Consider the following 25,226-nt stretch of genomic DNA (forward strand, 5'->3'; position numbering starts at 1 on the left):
GTTGTGTGGCAGCATATGTTGAACTAACCTGCTTTACTTACTCCTTCTGTTTTGTTAATATGCCTGTGACCAACCCTTAAGGAATTTGTTTTTGAAAATGAAGTTAATTATGTTTGTGCCCTATGTCTCTATCCTCTCAAATTCTGCAGAAGAGGAGCTTCCTGTTTGTGTGTCAACATTAGTATGACTGGTTTAGTTGCCACTTGGCAACACAGGGTGCTGACGCTTCAAAACACAGGTGAAATAAGGACGTGACCTGTTTACACGCTGTTTAAATTGAAATGCAATTTCCTAAGAGTTACATTAGCATGTCTCATTGAGCTTCTTCAGTCTGAATGAGTTCAAAGATTATTGGAAACCAGATCTGTACTTTTCATAATTAGTGTTAACTTCTAATACATAGCAGCATATCGCTTATTCTGTAAGCATTATAAAACTTTGAAGCTTGAATAATGGTTAAAACGCTACACTATTATTAGCTTTGCGTGCCCAGAGATGAGACTGTGGATAAAGTGGCGTGGCAGAGCTGCTGACAAGCCGTTCTCATAGCCAAAAACCTGTATGTATATGAATAGTCCAGCGAGGGCCCTGTCATCAAAAAGAAACAGACACATCTGGGGATCAGTGAGTTAAAGCAGAGATGTTAACCCCCAAATTCCAGTAATCTTTCGTAAGCACATCTGTAACAGTGGCAGCGTTTTTTCTCATTGCATTCTTTTAGTCTTCAGTCTTTTAAATTGTGTGACTCTTTAAAATTGGCTCACTTTCCTGGTTATATAAAAGCCAAACACATAATGTGTCTTACTGTTATGTTTAAGTTTGGATCTAAATTTAACTTAACCCCACATGATCTAAATTCTCAGGCTGTACTGGAATGTGTTAGAAGTTGAGGTAGTGATAATAATGCTGTTTCGACAAGGCTCTGGTCAACAACATGACTAAATCCTGCTGATTGAGAAAATGATGTAGGACGTTTGCTCTAAAGCAAAGGCTTCTTTGAGAGGGTGAGGAAGAGGTTAGGCTGTCTCTGACAGTTTTACAAGCCTGTGTGTCATAAAGACAAGTTCAAGAATACTGAAGACACATTTGAGTCCAGATCAGATTTTGTTTCATTCGTTCATTTCCTTTCTTGTTTTTGTTCTCTTTCCATATTGTCTTTGTCCTTTCTTTGCTTGCTCTGTTAGGTCCTGATACTATGAAGTAGTCCTGATGCTGTCATTTGTGTTTTAGTGATTGGTCACATGATCAATTAATTTATTGTCATACTCACAGTTTAATTTTAATTAGTTTTTTTTAGTAGTTTCTTTAATAATATTGTCAACAAAATGAATAAATTCATTCTATACTTTTAAGAAGGAACTCATAATAAGAAAGTTTCATTCTTGAGCCTTAGTAGCTGCATCTGTTGTAGGAATTATGTACTTATGTACGTCGCTCTGGAGAAGGGCGTCTGCCAAATGCTGTAAATGTAAATGTAGGAATTTGTCTATTTAAATGGAAAGGATCTCTGAGCCATCCCATGTCATTTAAAGCACAATTAGCTAAGTAAGAGCTTGCTTGTCACTTAACGTCTTGATTAGCTACATAAGACAGTTATACAAGTTGTGAGGTTATTTTATGTTTATTTTAAACAGGAAATGATCTCTCAACATTTTTTGCGACAAATTAGAGTTATATCTGTTAAGCCACAGGTTCACCACCGTCCTGTACACCCTTATTCCCAACACACATGACCCAACTACTCCGATAATGAAAAACCATTCCTGATTTAAATTGGGTGTGTTTGAGCAGGGAAACACTACAGCATGTAGTATGGAGTATTCCAGGACCAGGGTTGGGAAACCTATGTTAATATTGACTGTCTACTACACAAACAATTGCTTTACACTTTTAATCACACCTCACTGTTGAAGCAAGAGTTTGAAACTGATCAGGATTAAGGTATCGTGTATAGAGCAAGAACAACACTATGTGGTATTACCTTCAAATTTAGCCAACATACAATCTTTCAAAATATAGACAGCTAGATTCTGGTCGGTTCAGAACTCTGAAAAAATTCAATCTGCTCAGATTTATCTAGAATTTCCTATTATAAAATTGCAATGAACTAATTTTACATTTCTTGTTCTATTGACAGATTATTTTGCTTCTTTCAAGAAATAAATGCTTAAATTAGCAAAGTATCTTATCTGCCAAAAGAACAAGTCTATTTCAAGGCTGTAATTTCACATTTCTATTTGGAATTAGTCTAAATGTCTAGAAATAATCTTATATTTGGTTTGTTGTAATCTTGTAATAGGAAATAATAGATATATTTGACTACATTTAAGATATTTTTACTCGCTAACGTCATTTTTTTTTGCTATTGGCAAAGCACCAGTATTCTGATGAGCTTGATATAAACAGGTTGATTTTTAATAAATAAAGCCCATGTACAGTATGATGTCTGAACATTTACAGTTCCATATCATATTTTAACAACAGACACGCTGACACGTTGTAAAAGCGCATCATTTTTCACAAGTCAGGCAAGTGTTCTAGACTTGCAAGTTTATTCATTTCTAAAGTATCTCATTTGAACTGAACAGTTCTTCCCATGCCAAAAAGAGTTCATCTTGGACTAATACCAGCTCTTTGGTGCATTAGATCCAGCAGATTTTATTACTTGAAAACCATGGTTTTATTGTTTGTTGGACCTGATGGCTTAATTAAACAACACGGCAAAGGGGAACTCTACACTTACAGGAAAAACAATATCGGGGGGAAAAAAGGTTTAGTGGAATGATAATTTACGTCTGAAGTTTATTCTGTTTTAAAGCACATTCTGTGTGTGTTTACTGCTGTTATAACCTTTTAAGCACTGGTGTTTATCTAACATGGCTATTTAATTTATAAGAAAATTTAAGAAAATTCTGTCTAAATTGAAATTATATCTAAATTTGATTGATTTATTTTCTAGTTCCCTTATAACAATAATCTTTCAAGACTTTATGCACTTTGTGCAATGTTCCTATTATTATGTGTAATATATCTCAGTCTAGGGGGGCACGGTGGCTTAGTGGTTAGCACTTTCGCCTCACACCTCCAGGGTTGGGGGTTCGATTCCCGCCTCCGCCTTGTGTGTGTGGAGTTTGCATGTTCTCCCCGTGCCTCGGGGGTTTCCTCCGGGTACTCCGGTTTCCTCCCCCGGTCCAAAGACATGCATGGTAGGTTGATTGGCATCTCTGGAAAATTGTCCGTAGTGTGTGATTACGTGAGTGAATGAGAGTGTGTGTGCCCTGCGATGGGTTGGCACTCCGTCCAGGGTGTATCCTGCCTTGATGCCCAATGACGCCTGAGATAGGCACAGGCTCCCCGTGACCCGAGGTAGTTCGGATAAGCGGTAGAAAATGAAAAAATGAATGAATATCTCAGTCTCTGTGTAATAAAGGTTATTAGTCTCACCTCCAGGGTTGGGGGTTTGATTCCACCAGACCTCAGGTTCAATGCGAGCCAGTAGGATAAGCAGTGTTGAACATGGATGGAAATAGAGCTAGTTTATTCTTTTATTGAATTTTTAGTCCATCACATTGTTACTCTCATTTATTTATAGTACAGTTAAATAGCATTGGTCATGTTCTGGTCATTGATAGTGTTGTTCTGGTCAGATAGAGGCAGGCTACAAGAAGAAGATTACAGGACCATGAAAGGTACAGCAGCTTTGATCAGACCAGCACTAATCTCTAGTGTGGGAGTTTTTGGAGCTTCTTTTACTATTCAGAGGCTCCTAGTGCACAAAGAAATTGTTCCATTATTTGTTTTTGTGGATATGACCCATCCCATTCATTCCATGTGTTTGTCTTTGTGTTTGCTTATACTATATAATTGGAAGCTTGGGGCAGAAAATATGTTTCTGATTGATTTAGACCCAAAAAAAAAAAAAAAAACAAACAGAGAAAACATTGCGGTTGGTTACGATAATAATACACCTCAAATTGTCAACGGCGCTTCTGCCACTGTTACCGCTGAGAATTAACCTGGATTAAATATCATAATGCATTATACAGCCTTAACGCTGGCCGCAGACGCCATGGGACTACAACCGTTTCATGATCTCTCCTTTTGTCTCATTTAACAAAGGTTCTAGTCTTTACATTTGACCATCTCACTTTTGACTGCTTGGTCTGTAGAGAGCTTTCATGTATCACGTATATCAGATAGCTGTGACTCAGCTGGCCTACAGACATGAAGCCCATAAAAGAGAAGCGAAATGCGTTCTCCGCCCAGAGGCTTCAGCTGTCGTCTGGCTGTGTACTGAATATCCAGGTGCTCTTATTCACTATAACCAGATAGCGATCTTTTGATGTATCACTCTGACAGCACGCCTCAATACCGGTTCTGCTTTGGATTTGTTATCAGATAGAAAACTGCTGGCTGTGAATTATTTATAGGACTAAATTGGCAACTTCTATGTTCAACTTGAAGATAAGTTCAAAAATTTAGTTAGCTATGTTGATTTTTCGCTTAAACATGTGTCTTAGGCACAAGTATAAAAGTGTCTCAGGATCAAGCTTGCACCAGATGGTGCAAAACTGGTGTCACTATGCCTACACACATCTCACTCTCACTCACTCACTCATTTTCTACCGCTTATCTGAACTACCTCGAGCCTGTGCCTATCTCAGGTGTCATCGGGCATCAAGGCAGGATACACCCTGGACGGAGTGCCAACCCATCGCAGGGCACACACACTCATTCTCTCACACAATCACACACTACGGACAATTTTCCAGAGATGCCAATCAACCTACCATGAATGTCTTTGGACCGGTGGAGGAAACCCCCGAGGCACGTGGGAGAACATGCAAACTCCACACACACAAGGCGGAGGCAGGAATCGAACCCCCAACCCTGGAGTTGTGAGGCGAACGTGCTAACCACTAAGCCACCATGCCCCACTACACACATCTCATTAGAAATAATTTGGGGAAGTACGATTGACTAGTGGTGTTCTACAGTGTCTATATTACTTCACTTTCACACCTCTAGCTGTGACTGGCTATGCTGTGCATGCAGGAACATATTTTAAAGCTGAACTGTTGTTGCTGCGGTTTTGACAGTGGTAACGTACATAATAGCGATTATTGCAAGTCTTGATTTGTAACCTTTATTCATAAAACACGGTGACCTTGCGTCTGTAGAATGATCTCATTCAGCGCACAACCAGCTGTTGTTTGCTTTAATTATGATGATCCTTTTGCTTTGCGTTGTCGCATGATGACGGTGTCGATGTTTACTAGCCGTCACTGTGGCAATTTTTCTACAACACACACACACACGCCTCATTTGTAAAGCACGCAGGTAGACATGGGGTGCAGACGCACATTTGGAGGCATGATGGGGCCTGCTCTGACCTCAGGCAAGAGCTAAAGGTGTGCTGATTCAGGAAAAGCCTCCTCGAGGTAAGTGTTTAGCTTTTAGTGTGTTTTCTTGCTCAGTGCAGTGTGGAGTGCCTCCTAATTTGAGAAGCAATATAAGGCAAATCTTCAGCGTCTTCAAAGCAAGAGTGTGTGGTGTCGGTTTAAAGAAATGTGCTTTGCATTGTAGCTTTGTTACAGAGTGTGATGTGTCACATAAAAAATATAGGAGACATTTTGTGCTTGAGAGTCTTTGCTCATTCCTGTACTTGTCTCTACTTGTCTAAGCGGATGCTTCTTTATTCCTTTAAGCCACATGGACACTATGTGGCTTTCAACATCAGAATCACTGTACTGCTCACACTACATGACTTATATTACTCGTGATCTCTTGTTTTGTGGATGTTGTGGTGTGCACATGTCGTGCTCGGCGTGCACCGAACGGGATCTTTTACCTGTAGAGCTCCCTAATGCAACACACCTGATCCCTCTTTCTTATAAAAATAAACACAAGGGCTGCTGATCATGTGACTTTGTCAAGAGCAGCTGTCTGTGGTGGTTCTTTCTGCAATGTTTTTTGTACCGAAACAGGAAGTAAGAGAAATATGCACAGGATACATGGGCCGAGGTGATGCTGGAAAATATATCTATTGTGATTTATGAATTTGGGGATTTTTCCCAATTTTATAGCAACCTTTTGGGCGAGAAAATACACCTAATATATTCGTTTTTTTGCCGACCTCCTACACAAATAGCTGAAAGATGTAAGCGGATTCAGAAATTCCACTCACACACTCTCTGGCTGTTCTTGCAACTTGTCTTAGAGGTGCACGCACTTTAAGATTAATCACCAAGTCTGTCAAACAGGCATAAATATACGTAAGCCACAGCTCGCAGGATAAAAATTCCATCATTGATACACTTATGCTACATGCTGTAAGATCATATATAGGAGTGTGCAGAGAATTGTCAGCATGCTGGTGTCTCCAAATCTCTGTAACAGGTAAAGCTGGGCTAAAATCATAGAGCATACAGTCAGCATTAGTTCTGCAGAAGAAAAGGCAGTTAATCCAGTGATTGACAGGTGTCACAGTTCATTGCAGGGTAACCTCCTATGGTTCCCCATCAGCGCAATGCTATGAGAAGACTTGTGGAGTGTCAGGGGTGAATGGTTGGTCTAGACGAGCTTTCGGCACACACCACAGGAGGCAGGGAAGTGTCACAACGAGTACGTGTTCGAGTACAAGGTGATTATGGTAAACTGAATAGCACTCAAGAAAGTGAAGATTTCCTTTTTTAATGACATTCTTTAATAAAAAAATCTACCATCTATATTGAAATCCAGCTCATGGGGTGCTTTGGAACACACTGTGAATCATTGGGAACAGGTGTGATTAGATGTGATACTAAATAAAATGAAATTTGTCAGCAGAAAAAGATGTCGCAGGGCCTATTTGCATTCTAGCCGTCTGCAACATCGAAACGGCATTTCAATTATATACGTATGTACGTGCCATAATAAAATAATACATTGTGTATTAGAGTAGACTGAGTGCAATAAGAGTGTTAATGTGTGTTGCTGGCTTCTCTCCTAATCTGGATCAGTGGCAGAAGGTAACTGTAATATTCTCTGCACTCCGCTAAGCAGCCTGCGTGTTAGCCGTGATTGAGCGGGACAGAGAAATGAAAAGCAGATTGAGCGGAGAAACATTTTAGCCTTTATAATAATATGAACTCGTTTGGCCTCAATATATTATGAAGGTTTTTCACCTTTCCTTCCATGTGCATTATCAGCTCTTGGTAAATTCTAAAGAGGACTTAATGATAAATATGCATACACACACACCGACAATTGGGGTATTGCTGATAATTGGCTGTGCAGTGTGCAAGTTGGGATGCATTATTCAAAAGTAATCAATTACTGTTTGTGTAAAGTGATCCTGGCATGGGTTTTATGCTTCTTATAACATGTCAATTTGCCAGTAATGAGCTGTTAAGTAGTAGAAATGGATAAAGTTTTCCAGTAATGCATCTTTTTAGTTATGTATAATGTGATTATTATGTACATTAGTTACGTACAAGTCAGTTCTTTCTATCATTTATAGAAGCTATAAACTTTCCCTCAACAGCCACTTTCTTTTTTAAGTTAATAAGTCGAGACAATGCAGCTTGTCATATTTCCAAATAATAACAAAACTTCCTGTTGCAAAGACATAAAATAAACGTCTCATTACCGAAAACTTCACCTTAAGACGTATCAAAAATGAGACGTTCTAGTGTTTTTACGTGGATCGACTGCTGTACATGTCCCTATATTTGTCATTACTGTTGAAATTATACTATATGAGATTTGTGATTTTGTAAAAAAAAAATGATCAGCACCTCCTGACCAATCCGAGTCAAGAACCAGGTTTAATGTTGATATACGCAGCGTTCAGTTAGCATAGCTAAGTGCAAAGAATATTTGCACTTTTATTTTTCCTTTGCAGAAAAGTTTTAATTCTCCACACTCTCATAATAAAGCCTGAACTGTTTAAAAGCTGGTCTGACCGAGGGATGTGCTCTGAAGTAACAGCAAAATAATGCAATGCCACCTCACAGGCAGCATATCATATAAGTAATAGCAGAATACCAACCTGAATATTATAGGTATATAATAAGTCCTAAAGAATAAATTAAGACACATTTACTTTACTAATAGTATGTAATGTGTGATATTTGAATCATTAAATTCAGAATTACAATGCTAGCTCATGGTATTGTTGATCCTTCATAGTTAGAAGGTGACGAAGTAAACAAATGGCTGTAATTGAACTACGGGTGGCGACATCTCTGGGCTCTTTCTAAAGCTGGATGTGTTTCTAAGATTAGGGCATATGACATATGTGTCTGGAAAAAAAACTGAACCCAAACACAACTTACTGTGAATTATTGTTACAGAAGTGCCAGGGTGTAGCTCACAAACATCATGTTAGGACATACGGTGGATATAAAAAGTCTACACAGCCCTGTTCAAATTGCTGGTTTTTGTGATATAAAAAATGACACCAAGAAGAATAACGTCAGATCTTTTTCCATATTTAATATTACATAGCATCGAATTATATTAAGTTAAAAACATTATACTTTGAGTGTGGGAATAAAGCTTATAATAACCTGGTTGAGCAAGTGTCCACACCCCTTAATCCTTATTTACTTCTTTGTTAAAGCATCTTTTTGTTAAGAGACTACCTAAGTTTCTTAGAACACCAATTTTATTTAACTATTCTTTCAGAAATGCTCTAGAAATTTAGCATTGGGTCTCCAAAAGTATGGGATTTCCTGTGCAAAGCCCTCTTCAAGTCATTACACAGGTTTTTTTGATAGGATTTAGATCTAAGATCTGATTGGTCAATTCCAACTCATTGATTCTCTTCTTCTGAAGCTATTTCTTTGTTTACTTGGATTTGTGCTTTGGGTCATTTATCATGCCAAACCAGATTGAAATTTGGTGCTACCCTTGATTTTATCTTCACCTTTCTTATAATAGGTACCAGATGAAGAAAAGGAAGTCCATTGCATGATGCTTCCACCACCATGCTTTACTGTGTGAGTTTGATGTTTTTAGTGTGATCATTCTTAGCATCTATTATTATTTGCACCAAACATATCTTATAGAGTTATGCCCAAAGTGGAAAAAAAACTTGCATGGTTCATCTTGGGTTTATTTCTTTATTTCATCTGTGTCAGGGTGTAGCTTAAAACACTGTTATTTTCTCCAACAATCAAAAAAAAAAAAAACACAGTATAACTTTAAATTAAGAAATCCTCTGATTAAAAATAAAAGATGAGTGCATAGTGTTTTTTTTCCAGGCTGGTAGGATTATAATTAAGCATATGTACGGAGCATTCTGGATAAAGTAACATCATGAACTGTGAGCAGAAAGTGAGTACATTTTGCAATATAAACATTAAATATTGCCACATGCCTAAGGAACACGTGCACCCCTGAAATCCAGTACCCTTTGATATTTAGAAAGTATTTCTCATGTCAGACCACCACTCGGACTGTTAACACACCAGCAGGAGGCCATGAGGGTGTGAACAGCAAAAAAAAACCAGAGGAGAAGTCGGAGAGAACAAGCAGTAGTGGGCGGCGGTTCCATTCACCCGGCATCCTATAAGAAGGCTGGGTGATGAAAATGGGTGTGGCCTGTTCTGAGTAACATCTGTGTGTGTGAGAGAGAGAGAGAAAGAGAGAGAGCGCAGCAGAAGGAGGTTGGAAGGGCATTCGTTTGAGACTGTGGATAGCAGTGTGAGGAGCTGAGAGAACCGCATGACTGAGGAAGGGACAGCATAGATATGAACATTTTTTCTGGATTTAGAAACGCTGGATCTTCATTTCAGCGGAGCACGACGTGGAGCTGATCATGTTAACTCTAGAGGGATGCCTTCGCCAGATAGAGTCTGAACAGAGGTGCAAAAGGTAAGAGATCATGAGTGTAGGCTGATGGTGAACATTGCAACAGTGACAGGATTTTCTCTGCATTTACAGTAGCAGTTTGGAATGAGAGATGTCTCCTGCTTGGTTTTATCTTCATCAGGGAGGTGGGTTTGTCCGTTAAATGCCGAATGACACGTGTGTATTCTCTGTGTGATGGGTTGAGGTGTCTGCTTCTGCTGTAACGCTGGGAGGAATTTGATGCTCGCTTCATTGGGTTGTCTGTGCTGTCTTACTACCGGTATTAGAAACCGGCACAATGCAGTGAGTTGGTGTAAATAATCCACCCCTCCTCCTCCTCTCATATGAGCTGTGTACTTGATCCCCAGAGATGTGTGTGTGTGTGTGTGTTTGGCGGGGGGATGTAGGCATCCATTTTAGTGTGCATTATTTCGACATGTTTGGGGGATAAGATAAAAAGGTCAATATGTAGAGACCTTGAAAATGGATGGCCTTGTTTTGCAGCTCACTCAGGCTTATCATCCGTTTTTCCATCAGGGTGTTACGTGACACACGTGTTCTAATAAACACATCTACCGCTGTTTCTATCTCCAAATACCCTTTGCTGTTTTTTTTTAGCTAGTAGGTCAGTACCAACCATCATGCATCTGCATCTTCAGCTATCTTTTTTTGCCTTAAATCTTTTCCCTTTTCAGTATCGGGAGGATTTACTATAATATTAAAATCTAAATTAAAAATAAGAAAAAAGTCCTTGATCTTTGATATGATGCAGTACCTGATTTGGAATAAAGCAATCGCGCTTTAACTAAACACACCTTCATTTTAATGATGAGATTAAACCTTTCTAACAAGCTCAGCAGGCCTGTCACTCAACTATCTGCTTCTGTCTTATTAGCTCAGGTATTTTTTTCACAGGGTGTGGTCTTTTTTTTTAAAAAATTTTTCAAATCTTTTTTGCAATGTTTTAGTACTTCAAACATTTAAATGAGTCTGATATAAACACATGATCACAGTTTAAAGATTTTATAATGTTATGTATGATCTGATTTAAGGAAAAAAAAAAATTGCAGTCCACAAGCCGGCATCGCAGGTGATGGTTGCTATAGCAACAGCAGCCGAAGAAGGGATGGCCGACTCGTTTGGTGTGGTGTTGCCTCGTAATGCTGTTTCCACATGTGCTCATCAAGACCGTCCCTTATTCCTGATTGCTTTGTTGAGTGTCCAGTTAAAATATTTGTTAAATGCTGTATTTGATTTCTTTTTTTTTGTCTAGCTGAATAACCGGTGGTCACTGAGTCCACTCGCTTCCTCTATCAGGCTCCATCTCTGCTGCACACTTCCAAAGGTCACAACCTACTCTGTAGTGCACTGGCTATAAATCTGTTTCCTGCCTTTAAGTGTTTCACGTACGCAGTGACATGGCGCTCACACACTAATGTATTTCTGTCATTGTGCCTTTGACGTTTCATAAAAGGAGATGTGACCAGTATCGTACATCGCTGAAAGTTCAGAGCTTTGATATTGGTATCGATTTGTGATTAGTGCATCTGCAGATAATCCAGGAATCGACTAATGTATATTTATTAATAACCTAGTAATATCAATTACAATCACAATTATAACTTTGCATATGGCACAAAATATAATTACATAAACCGAAGAATTTTCTTAAGCAAAAGTTAATATATTGGTTATTATATTTGCATCCACCTTTTTGATTGGCAAGGGGTTCTTTAACTTTATACTTTTGCTAATATTAACAGCCCACTGAACCCACCCTGACCTTTCTTCCAAGTGGTGAAGTGTGTGTGTGTGTGTGTGTGTGTGTAAGGGACGGAGTGGAGAGCTGGAGTGTTTGGGTGGGTCATATGGATATGTGTGGCTTGTGCAAACGTTAAGTTGGGGGATGGGACTTATTGTCTGCAGAACACGTTTGACAAGCCATCTGTTTGGAAGAACGGCTCTCTGACCTCTTTATCTTTTTTTTCCCTTTCTCTGCGTTTTTCTCTCAAAGTTCCTGAAGACATGACTATGGGAGTGTGGAATTTGAGCCTCTCTGTGGGTTCACCTCAGGGCTGGTTATGTTTGGATCATGCCTCTGCTTTAGTTGTGGAGGGTTTGCTGGTCAGCTCGGTGTTTTTCGAGGTTATTACAACACAAACGGTACACCCGATGGCTAACCCTCTAACTACCAACGTCTGGGTGATTAATGAAGGACCTTTCTCATAATAGGTCCGTTACTCAACACCTCTTTTGTAAAAACGCAGACCTTATCTCATTCTTTGGACTTGCCTGCAATCCCCACACCCGGAGGAGCTACTAATGGGTCTCTAGCGGCCCTCCATAGTCTGTTGATTCAAGAAAGTTATTTTAGGCCTGCTCAGTGTCAGAACTCTCTTATCAATGTGTGAAATGTTTTAGGGGTTGTTTTTAAATTAGAGGTTACACTACGTGTGGGATGCATTAAGTGTGGGTTTTGCATTGAGTGAAGTTAGGACTGGAATTCTCCTGTAATCACAGGATTTTGTTCTTCATTCCACTCTCAGGGACACTTACAGCAAACTGGCATTTAGAACTTCATGCCTCAGAGAGACTAATAAAAATACAGGCTCTAACATGAAAAATATCCAGTGAAACATATCCAGGATTAAGTCATAACGTTAACCTATACTATATGAATCCAGCCTTAAGCTACATTCACACACGTATTATTTTACACAGCCAATCAGTGTTAATTAATCAGGGTCTGGTTGAGGGTGAGAATCAAAATCACAGGATGGTTGATGTTCTTGCAGAATGATTTATTGCTAGAAAACAAGATCGATGACAATTTTCCCTGACATAGCTCAGGAACAGCTGATTTAAAGCACTAGCACGGTGAAACGACAACAGTAAGATATTCCTCAAGTGAACTTGAAGATGGGAACAATTCTCTAATTAAGATGCTGCGAATAAGATTCTTTATTAAAGAAATGACGTCCAAAGATGTGGTTGTTTTTTAGCATCATTTCCATCCAGTGTGTGTTCACACTAGAGACAGATTTAAAGATATGTCAATCATGTCCCACTTTTCACCCCCCCACTCATTTTCTTGCTGTTTGAATAGTATTCATTGCCACAATTGTTGTGTCAGTGAGGATTCACACAGTTACAGCACTTTAATCTGCATTAATCCTCAACTGGCATGACTCTACATTCAATAGCAATCATAATGCTGCATCTTTTTTCTGCATTTTGTCACTTTTTACAATCAACTTTATGTATTTTAACAAATAAGAACTCAAAGAATTCAAAAGTACAGAACTATAGTAACTACAGCAGAATATGCGTGGCAGATAATGTTTACTCATGTTCGTTGTTCATAAGTAATCATTTTATAGGAAGAACAGGCCTAATGCGTTTAATTAAGTCAGAAAGATCTCTTCAACCTTGAGTTCAGGTTACGACATCATGTCAGTGCTCACATCGTTAACGGTAAATAAAGTATTCCTTCACCACTTTAAATTAGTTTATCGAAGTATTTACCATGTATCAATCAACAAAGACAAATTAGTTGGTTAAATCTGTAACACTGACCATACAGTTTGCTGCTGAAGTAAATACATTCTAAACTTACTAGCGTTAATAAAAATGTTAACATAACATGCTACGTCCTTGTTTATTCTTCACTTTGAACAGTGCTTTTTTGTTTTAAATTTGAACACTTCTGCCTTGTCAATAATCTAGTTAGTTTATAAATGCATTATAAACTTACTAGCATTGTTAGCTCACTAGCTTGTTGTTAACAAAACATGCTTTCATTGAGACGTCCTTGTTTTTTCCCCTCACTTTGAACAGTGCTATAACTGCATATTCTATTTGTTTTATTTGACAGTTTTATTTTTGTGCCCAAAACAAAGTGCACGAGAGTCAGAAAAAGAGCGAGGATATTGAAATGTCTTAAAATAAAGGGAAAGATTATAAGTCAAGGGCCGGTGAGTATTAGTGTGTAGGCATTGCTGTGTGGAGGGTTCTCTCGCTTGTCACATCGGATAAAGTCATATCACAACCGGGGCAGTATTCATGCTGACACGCACGTCTCGAATATGAGGCTCAGCTTGGTGTCTCGCTTGTATTTATTTGTGCCTCCGGTGGATTTTTGTTTTTTCGAGGTTCTACAACCCTTTGAGATAAGAAACCAGTGACCTCCTGAACGGGAATCTGATCTTATGTGAATTTGAGCTTTGAAAATGGGAAACACTGGACTATGAATGCTCAATACACTTAAAACCCTGAACACTGCTACTACGTAACAGGGAACCATAGATGAATGTAGAGCAAAAGCCAGGCAGTGAGTAAGGCTTATACTTATACTAAATAGCATATAGCCAAGTCTTTTATACATATAATTGTACTGGAAGAATGACAATGGAAACAAGACAGAACCACTGGGAAATGTCAGCAGTTTCTTCAGATGTGTTAAATTGAGTATGAGTATATGGTTCTTCTTATAAACATTGTGAATATAACTGCATTTAAATGCAGCAACAGGTTCTGAACAACTTCCTGTATTGGGTCCCTAGAACATGATGAAAATAATGACATGATGCCAACTGAGTGATTTAGCTGATATTTGTGTCAAGGGGTTCATCATTTTGTCAAGCTTGTGTGTGACCAATTAGCAATGATCATTATGGCATGCTACGCTCATTCACGCTCTGCATAAAAGTACCTCCTTTGGAACAGGAACTAAAGAGTCTATACGATACGATATACAATATGCTATGATACTATAACCCAATATCTAAATGCTCCTTATGCTCCTTGAAAATGCTCCTTACGCTCTTGAGCTTATTGAGTAGATTCCTTTGGGGGAAATGGCAAAATCTAAGGCGATCAAACATGCACACCAAACATTAGTGTCTATATTTTTGTTTACGAGCTAAGAGAAGAGGATGTCCTTACATTCGTTGAAAGCTTTGAATATTCAAATGAGCTGTTGTGCACAGTGGACATGCAGACAATAGAATTTATATCAGGGCTTTAAAATAATGGCGTGAGCAAAATTGACGTGTAATATACTGTATATTTATTAATAAACATTACCAGAGGTAAGGAGTTATCACCTTTTGAATTTATTCTGTGTAAAATAGTAGCACATGGAGCCAGTGAGCCAATGAGAATGTTGGATTTGATTGGAGAGTTGATTCATGGAGACCACGGGGTAAAGTGGGAGCAGAAAGCAGGTCTGTGGTTAAAGCCAGCTGGCTATGTGTGGAATGTGTTGTGTCGAATCACACCTGTAGGGCAGATTAGGGCCTCTCCAGGACCAGAAGTCTGAAAAGAGCCAAAAGAAAGTAGGAGTAAACCTGATTTGTTTAGAATTGCCTTCCATAATTCCAATCCAACAACTCGAAAATTGTATGAATGTTGCTTTTGACAGGTATTACGGAGGAGGTTCTCTTTATGTTGGTAATATTCTTGGATTTCTGTTAGATTGTTTATCCTGAAAAATAACAAAAGGACATGGTGTTTTCTTGATAGAACAATAAAAGCTGCATTAATAGACGAGACGAGCTGCTTTCAAGATTCTGAAGCTTGCAGACAGAAAAGTGTACCAAAGATATGCTGAAACCTGCATACACTGATACCTAAACGAAATGGTTTGTTTTAAATATCGCCTACATTCTTCAGACCTACAGCACTATAATGGAGCAGTAGTTTATCTGCTGCGTTTCAGACACTGTCACTGTATATCATATGTGTTCAAGGTTGGGGGAGGATCTAGAGTGGAGTTGATCCGTGTGTCAAATTTACCATATAGAACTTGTATGACTGGTTCTGTAGCTTTTATTTATGATACTTAGATTTCTGTGTTGTTTCTGCTTTCATTAAATAAGTTACTCATCCGCATACATGTTGAAATAAACTTCTGTTTATTCGTAAATCACTTTTGACCAAAATGTTTGTTTTATCACTTTGATAAGATCTGTGAGCTTTGTTTAAATGAAACAACAACAAAACAAAACACACTTTGTAATTGTCATTTTAATATCTTTGGCTGAATTGGCGCTATTAACCAACACCGTAAGTATCTCTTTGAGTCTTTGACCCTTTTGACTTATAGGAGTGTGTATAAGCCTGCTGCAGGAAGAATCACTTTAGAGAGAGAGGTTTAGGGTTCAAGTTATGGGGTCGATGGATTGTGTTACTTTTTTGGAATTTTTTCCCCATGGCAAAACTGCTGCTATGTGTTCATGTGACAGTCATCAGGTTCATTTCTGTTTTTCTCAGTTTATGCAGAAACAAAAATGTGCTTGTGGATGTGAAATGTAAGCTTGTATGTTTGTTTCACATACTGTCCACTAACTATTGCTTAATCAGACTCTAGTCTCTTTCCTTTCATATTTCTACGTGTAGGTTTTATAGACCGCTGCCTGTGTGTTTTGACTATACCATACAAAATAGGAAATGATCCAGCTCATGACTGTTCTGTGGAAATAAAGGTTCTTTTGTGGTTAACACATGATATCCAGAAACCTTTAGGCTTTGTTTTGTGAGAAATCATAGAACAGTGTGCTGTGTGGAGATTTAGGTCATACAATATGTTTGATTAATGTATTGCAAAGAAATATCGCTTTGCTTATCAGTGTGTATCTTTAGGTGTGTTTTTATTATCTTAGGAGGAGACAGATTTGGAAGTTGTTGCTATTAATTTGAAATTATTTTTCTCCTGATATCCAAAGAAAATAACACTTACTGGCATGGTCTCCTCCTCTTTGGTTTGCACTGATGGGAAAGAAAGGCCTAAGTGTTATTTTTTGCTGATTAAAAGCAATTATTTTTAATTATATAATTGTGGTGCACCTCTGAAGAATCAATAAACGATGTCAGCGTAAGTGGAAGTCCTGAGCGTAATTATAGTTGGACTAAATTTTCTGAACCAAAATAGGACCTATCCCTAGTGATCATGAATGAACAAGCTGGCCTGATTTGAGACTTGTTAAAAGCATCAGCTGTTACATTAATATGAAAAAAATATCACGCATTTTATATTTATTCCCAATTCTGATGTTTGATTTGAACAGTAACTAAAGTTCTTGAAATGTATCTACATTATTTTTTGTATTGTTTGCTTTAAAGTCTACAATTGCTCTGTAAACATCCCAAAACTTCAGTTATTCATATGTTACAACCAAATCTATCAGAAACATGTTTTTCCGTTTGACTATCAATGCAGCTCTGTTCCAAACATCTTTTGTTGTTCTTTGTTTTTTCTTGTATATTAATTTTCATACTTTTCCTCTCTTGTCTGTTGCTGCTGTTTGTGCTTTCCCGTCTAGTTCTTCATCATACACTACATCACATTCTACTGGTGAGTCATTAAGCAGCAGATCAAATCGGTGTAAAAAGACGTGTGCGTCAACAGCTTAGTGAAAATTTAGTGTTTTAGAAATTCATTGTCCAAATATAAGGAGGCTTTAAAAATCTATACGATGGAATGGACTGGATGGTTTTCAAAACAGTCAAGGTATGAGCAATTGAGTCGTGCTCATACCTCCAAGAACAACCTCCAAGACCCCAACCAGTCTGGCTTTAAAGCAGCTCATTCCACAGAGACAGCCCTTTTAGATGTCTCTGAGAAACTACATGCTGCTAGATCAGCCAATCTCTCATCCGTCCTTATCCTCCTTGACCTTTCAGCAGCGTTTGATACGGTCAACCATAAGACTCTCTTAGCCACCCTCAGGAGTCTTGGGATATGCGGATCAGCTTGGGAATGGTTCGCTTCCTACCTGGAAGGACGCTCATATCAGGTAACATGGAGGGGAGTGACATCTGCTCCACGCAGACTCTCCACTGGCGTCCCACAAGGCTCAGTACTTGGTCCTCTTCTTTTCTCCCTGTATACTCACTCTCTTGGTGAAGTTATTTCCTCACATGGGTTCTCTTACCACTGCTATGCTGATGATACACAACTTATCTTCTCTTTCCCACCCGCAGATGCCACAGCTTCTGACCGGATCTCTGCATGTCTGGCAGAAATTTCATCATGGATGACTGCTCATCAGTTAAAGCTTAATCCTAGCAAAACTGAGCTGCTCTTCATCCCAGGTGATTCATCCCCAGGTCATGATCTTGCTATATCCTTACACAACGATCTGATCTCCCCGTCAGCCACAGCTCGCAACCTTGGGGTAACCATGGACAATCAACTGTCCTTTTCCTCTCATGTTGCTAATGTGACTCGCTCATGTCGGTTTCTTCTCTACAACATTAGAAGGATTCGACCATTTCTGTCCACACAGGCTGCTCAGGTACTTGTTCAGTCTCTTGTCATTTCTAGACTGGATTACTGCAATGCACTGCTGGCAGGTCTACCTATGAACACAATCCGTCCTCTGCAAATGATCCAAAATGCAGCTGCCCGGCTTGTTTTCAACCTGCCAAAGTTCTCTCATACCACCCCGCTGCTGCGATCCCTCCACTGGCTTCCGGTAGCTGCACGCATCAGATTCAAAACACTGATGCTGGCCTACAAAGCCAAAAATGGACCAGCTCCCTCTTACCTCAAAGCCCTCATCACTCCTCGCACTGCACCCCGCACCCTCCGATCTACCAGCACTGCTCGACTGGTTCCACCATCTCTCAGGGTAAGAGGCAAGTATACTACAAGACTCTTCTCTGTACTGGCACCAAGGTGGTGGAACGAACTTCCCCTAGAGGTCCGGACAGCTGAGTCACTGGCTATTTTCAAGCGGCGGTTGAAGACCTACTTATTCAGGAAACACTTCAACTAGCACTTCTTTCATTATCTTTTGCATTTTTAAAAAAAAAAAAAAAACACACCTTTGACACTTTCATTGTAACTTTGAACAAATGTTTTAAACTCATGGTATCTTAAGTATGTAACTTAGTGATCCAGCATTAATGTATTCAATGTTAGAGATTTAAGCACTTATGTACGTCGCTCTGGATAAGGGCGTCTGCCAAATGCTGTAAATGTAAATGTAAATGTGCTCTGGGGTCAGGACACTCCCTAGAGTTGTGAAATAGCCTAGATAACCTTGAGTAGCATTTGCTATTTGAACTGGTGCATCCTTTAGATGAATTGAACACGGTACACCAACACACTTTATCCACATTATTGGGAAATAGATCACTATTTATCTATGTGTCTCACAGCAATTCCCATGGTCTGTGAGTAGGCAATGTGAATTGCGCACAATCTCAGACTCAGAGAGAGGCAAGGCGGCTTGTTAACTCTGAGCCTTTATACTTCCTTCTTCTTATCTGAGATGATGAAGGCTATGCAGATATCAACTGGGAGAGATGCCTCATACCAAGCTGTTGCACCATAGAGTAGAGGAATGCATGCATGCTCATGTTCTCTTGCCTAATCTGTGGTTATCTTCTTGACCAGGCCTCAGTGTCTTTGCCCTACTGTCTATGCCAGTTTGTCTGTTCTTACAGAATCAGTGCATTATGTTTAAGATGAAATTTGTGCTCATCTTAAACATATGTATAGATACACAAATTTCATCTCAGGGATTAGAATCAAGTGTAAGTGAAGCAGCAGTTGGGACTGGATTACCTCAGCCCTTTGGGTTGGGCTCCTCAAGATTCCTTGGTGGCGGCAGACGGGCTAAAAGGGTTATGTTTCAGCTGTGCTCCAGCTGTGTGGATTTAATTGGTAACCAACAGCCAGCAGATGGGGGTCCATACCCCAGTCTGTTATTTAAAAAGTGCAAGGAAAATACTTCTGAGCAGTCCACCCATGTTATTTTAGACTTATTATATACACACCTCAGTTTTTGCTATATGCAAAAGTGTTTTTTAAGGATTTCAATACCTTTATTGAACGAATTATTGTAAGCTTGATCTAGGTTGTAGATTTTCTCACTGTTTATTTGTGGGTCTTTAGGGTGTCCAGCTGTGATAGAACCGTCACCCTTAGCCTGTAACATAACTGGCTCTTCACATAATAAAGATGTTTGTGCTGTTCCAACATGACACTTCCTGATATTTTTGGAGTGTTTACGCCACATGAATTCGGTTGCCTTCTGTTTCGGCACAGGGTTAAGAGATTATGTTCAAGTTCCTATAATTTAACATGTTTACCTAAATCTAAAACTAGAAAATCACCATAATATCAGGACCAGTTGTAATTCATTGAATATCTCCAGAAGTGCCAATTCGGAAAAGAAGGCAATGGAACCAATAATTTCATTGGATTTTGTCTTTGTGCAAACTTGCAAAATAGATTCTAGTTGCATAATAGTGCTACGGCTGGGGAAATCTGAAGGGAATTTGCTAGGTTCTTTTGAGTAACACATTTGATACTAGATTTTGATTAATCACACCCTACTCCACACTCCCTTTGAGCATTGAGCACAGCTCAGCTGGACCCTGCTTTCCTCATGTTACCAGGAAGACATGCGCTTTTCAAGTCTTTTCTCGCTCGTGGCATTCAGGTAGTAAAACAAACTTTCCCCGGCTGTCAGAAAAAGAAGACCTACATCTTCACTAAGCACTTGAATCAGCACTTATAATTTGTGGGGGATTTCTTCAAATAGAATTCTTAACTTGCATAAGGTTATATTTTTGATGGAGACTTCTGTAAGACGTATCAGCTCATCTCCACTCAACAATGTTTGTATGATTTAATGAGAATTTATATTCAATGCGAGACCCTAGCACCTCTATTACTTTTCCTTTAGCCTTTATAAATGGACCTGAACCAGATCAAAGTCAGAAAACCCCTTCCCTGTGTGCTTTGGATGAATTGTTTGGGACTTGAGACTGGTATATGAAAAGGTTGTACTCACCAAATTGTATTCGATAAGTATCTTCAAAAAGTTTCCAAACTTATGGCTGCTTTCACTTTATGTGCTTCATATTTTTAAAAGCAGCCAATGTTATGTGATCAGTGTGTGGATGTAAACTGTAGTAATACATCCTCTGAAATAGGGTAACGCACACTGGTGTTTTTCAAGCATGCTGAAAGTGATACCCCCTTTGACTGGTTTGTGTTATATTTGAGCTTGGTGTATAACTTGACCACTAATCATGATGTATCTTTCTTCTCTTAGGGTTTTGTGACAGAAGCAGGTCTACATAGCTGAGTCATTTGAGGGAGGAACACCAACCCCTTACTCTTCATCCCTCACCCTTGACCCCTGCCCCCTCCTCCATTCAAGGAGTCATGGCGCCTCGTAAACGTGGTGGCGGAGGCCGGGGTGGGTCCTTTATCTTCTGCTGCTTCCAGAGCAATGACCATCCAGAGATCACATACCGGCTGCGGGAGGACTTTGTCCTGCAGACCATGGAGCCTACGCTCCCCATACCCAGCTACGATGAGCTGGATGGCATGTTCTCTGAACTCGTGGTGAGTGTCATCATGCGTTCACGAACATTAACCATAATCTTCCTTTTTAATAATATAATATGTTTAAATATTTTAATTTAAGTTTTTTAAGTTGTTGTTCTAAAAATAAGCTTGAAGGCATTTCAAGTGCTGATTTTGGATGCAATGATATTTGATACACTTGTACAGTGGACAAAAGAGGTGAACACAAGCCCATAAAAAAAAAAAGGACTTTGAATGTTATCACAATTACAAAGGCGGGCTCACTGGTGAGTCATATTGGGTTTAATGTCCTATATCTATGTGTGTGTTATAATAGTGATCTAACATTGAAGCAACATGATAACTTGGAGAGTAAAGCTTGACAGAATGTTGGTGTCCAAATTGCAGGTTGCTAAAGCACTATTTAAAATGAGTTTATATTAATGTCGTTTGTAAGGGATTTCCCTGGATGATTTATGAGCTTGATTCAAACAGGAAAATTGACCTTAGTGTTTGGCAAACTACAGAAAGGATTCAACACAGTGTTACTAATCTTTCAGATTTTACAAATATGTGAACATGAAATAATGGATCTTCTTTTGAATCATTTGCAGTACTTTTCCACCAAATCTTAAACAGGGCTTAAATACAAATGCTGCAGCATTATTTGCTACAAAGATAACAGACAAAGAAAATCACGACAGCATACGTCAGACAGGCAAAGTTCATCTGCAAAAAATAACCAAGTTCACAAGCACAAAGCTCAAACGAAGGAATATTCAACATCAGACAAGTTCATCAAAAACGTTTCAGCAGCAACTGTTTGACCAGCTCCAGTAAACATTATACATTAAAACAGTCAGTATTACAATAGTCACTGGGTATAAAGTAAGTTCTAAAGAAGCAACTCACATTTTCTTTGCTTCTGGACATGACTATATTTGGAGAAAGCCAGTGGATGCCAATATATTTTTCCAATCATACAGTAATATTAATGGATGGTGTCATAAGGTCAGTGATGTGCAGGCTTCAAAGGGTCCGGGTCGTTCTTATTTCTAGATACGTCTATCAGTAAATATTGTGGAGTATCTACATGGAAGTGGCTTCCAAAAAAAACTGGAGGATTTTGTTTTTAGTTCAGTGCTTTGGATGTCAGAGTTTAAAGCTGTTTTGAAAGTGAAGAATAGCCATGCTTCTTATTAAACATTTGATATTAATATAGTAATGAGTTCTTCTTATCATGCCCTGACCACATACTGAGTTATAATGAACTGGAACGTGCCGTACCATGATAAATTTATTCAGCCTTCCATTGCTCAGAAATTTGCAGTAATTACAGGAGCAGGGCTAAATGACCTGATCAAATTGAGATAGCTCAGGATAAAAGGATAACAGTACCACGCCAGGCATGGCAATTCATCTCCCTGTCCCTCTCGCTCTCTTTTTATTTTTCTTTTTTTCATTTACTTTCTATTTCTTTCTTGCTTGCTGCCATCCCCTGTGGTCTGGTGGCTCAACTTACACTGAAAATCTCGACCCTCTTTGCATATCAATGGGACTTACTAAGTGGCCGTATGTCTCTGCCTGCTCTGTAAGCTAATTGCTTGTTTTTGTCTGGCTGTCTCTTAGACCTCTTTTGGTTTTGAATTGCCGGACAATACAGAGCAGCTTCAGTCAGTCTTTTCACAGTCTTTACTGAGATATTTACAGCCTTTGCCACGTGCTGGGTTTACAGGATCCGAGTCGACACGCAGAGTGTAAATTTTATAAGATTGTTTAGAGTTTTCCTATCAGGCGAATAATTACAAAATATTAACACAAGTAAACATCCACAATGTTAATGCTGCACAAAGGGCTAAAAACTTTTCAAAGAAATAGAACAGATCATTTATAGTGTGCTGTTAATCAGCTGAACAGGCAGCTAATCATGTCTCTTGATATTTTTAGAGGATACAAAGCACTTTTTTTTTTTTTATTATTATTCAATCTACTTTGCATGCTAAACCCCCAAAAAAGGTCTAATGGCTAAATGATGTTAGATTCAATCAGTGATTGTTCCAAATTTTACATACAGCCTTTGGAGGACCTTTAGGCTGTCTCTTTCATAAAGAACTCTCTGTTGGATCTAAATTCTCACTGCAAATTAGTCAATGGATGACAAACTGCTGTCTATAAATTATCCACTTGATGAGCGAATAATAAGTTGCACGCAATTTGAGATTTTTCATAAAAAGTAGGGAATTTTTGTAGAGTTTGAGACTGTTTATTTTTGGAAACTTAAAGATCTAGGTTGTATAAGTTTACGTGTGGCAAACAGTGCTAGGCACTAACAAAGCCTAATGCTAAACGCTGTTGCGATTTTGAGGGTCTTGGGTTCAACCTTGATCTTTCCCTTATATAGCCTGGAGAAGAAGGTGTGGAGTGTGACCAAGAAGGCAATGCCATAGAAGGATTGTGTGATGCAGACAGTGCCAAACTGTGTTTTACTTACCAAGACCTTTCTAATATAAACTTTAACTCTAATCACTTTGCACTCAAGTGCATGAACACCAGCATCTATTAAAGAGCAAATATTTGAACTACTTTTATTTTCATTAGCTAAACAAAATATGGAATGAGAAACCATGTGTGTTTTTGGGGAAAGTACAATAATGTGTGTAGTGCATAAATTATTACAACGGCAATATAACAAAATAATAAATAATGATAAAAATGGCTTGGTTACATACAGTAAAGCGCAACAGTGGATTACACAAACAGATCCACTGAAGTTGTTTTGTTTCTACTGCCTACCCCTGGAGATGTTCGTTCTGGTGCTGGACTGTGACTGAACAGATGCTATTCAAGCTGCATCTCCATTTCGCTTCACATGTCTGTGTGGTGAAACACTGCTCTCTGCGACTCAGAAAAACGACAAAGAACAAGTTGTAGTAATAAGTAGTAGTAAGTGTATGTAGGTATTGGAGGATCAAATGTACATATGCACTCACCAGCCACTCCTGCACATTGAGCAGGGTTACAGGTGTTCCTTTAAAAGTGGCTGATAAGTGTATGTCGTTTACATTTGTCGTTGGATGAACATTACACATTTGACACGTACATTTTATTTTCCAATCAGATCATTAATAGAGCAGGGACAGTGTAACGTGTCAAATCATGTAGATCATATAGAACGGCTTTAGATCATGTAGACCAGGGGTCACCAACCTTTTTAAGATTGAGGGCTACTTCAAGGGAACTGAGTAGTAGGAAGGGCTACCGGTTTGATACAAACTTCCTCAAGAGCAAAATTGCACAGATCACTTTTTAATAATAATAATAATAATAATAATAATATTATGGTGAAGAGACTGCTCACATGTCAATGTTAATTATTCTCCACAATTATTAACAATGATTTATACAACAATGATGGAAGGAATATTCACAAGTAATTTAGTCTTTTTCAAAAAATGTTCACATTTCTGTGCACCATTTTTAGTTTAATGTTATGGTGTTTTCAATGAACACGTTATCTCTTCTTTGTCTGTAAATGTCTGTTAGTGGGAAGCCTGGCACTGCATTCTGCACACCAGTGTACTGTAATCTGGTGAATAATTTGACACTGCAAGTCTGAGTCTGACTGAGTCTTGTAAATGTGCATCAGTAAGGCGTGTTCTGTGTTTGTTCTTGATAAAGTTCATTTTAGAAAAGGCTGATTCACAGAGATAGGTTGAACCAAAAAGGCATGCAACTTTCATAGCTGCTGTACATACACCACTGTACTTTTCTGTGTCTACAAGGCACCAAAAGTTTGATGCAGGCTGATGGGCTTTGAGGTGGAGGTCATTTTGAAGAGGATTTCTATCTCTACCTGTCCAGCATCCAAGTTGAACAGAGCACTTAGTTGCTCAGCAGTGCATGTCATGTCCACTTGCATGAAAGGATTTGTAACGGCTTTTTCTGTCCTTAATGCGCCGCCGGGTGGGTAGTTAGCATTGAAACTTTCGTGACGCAGACTGAAGTGTCTCGCCACATTGTGCCGCTTTGCCGTCGCAACAGTCGTCCCGCAAATGAGACA

General features: G+C 38.9%; 1 protein-coding gene across 4 annotated transcripts in view; it reads left to right on the forward strand.

Annotated features, from left to right (window-relative positions):
• daam1b (dishevelled associated activator of morphogenesis 1b) overlaps positions 1 to 25,226 on the forward strand; it is a 68,245-nt gene that overhangs the window by 12,571 nt on the left and 30,448 nt on the right. For 2 of the 4 annotated variants that reach the window (XM_060866524.1, XM_060866527.1), the window contains exons 1-2: positions 9,646 to 9,861; positions 20,910 to 21,205. In XM_060866524.1, the coding sequence (XP_060722507.1) occupies positions 21,023 to 21,205 (183 nt within the window). In that variant the 5' untranslated portion in view covers positions 9,646 to 9,861; positions 20,910 to 21,022. Of the gene's footprint in view, positions 1 to 9,645; positions 9,862 to 9,899; positions 9,984 to 20,909; positions 21,206 to 25,226 lie in introns of those variants that run through there. The other 2 variants (XM_060866526.1, XM_060866525.1) reach the window with 2 other exon arrangements.

The sequence above is a fragment of the Tachysurus vachellii genome, chromosome 3 (genome assembly GCF_030014155.1).
Source record: "Tachysurus vachellii isolate PV-2020 chromosome 3, HZAU_Pvac_v1, whole genome shotgun sequence".
NCBI lineage: Eukaryota > Metazoa > Chordata > Actinopteri > Siluriformes > Bagridae > Tachysurus > Tachysurus vachellii.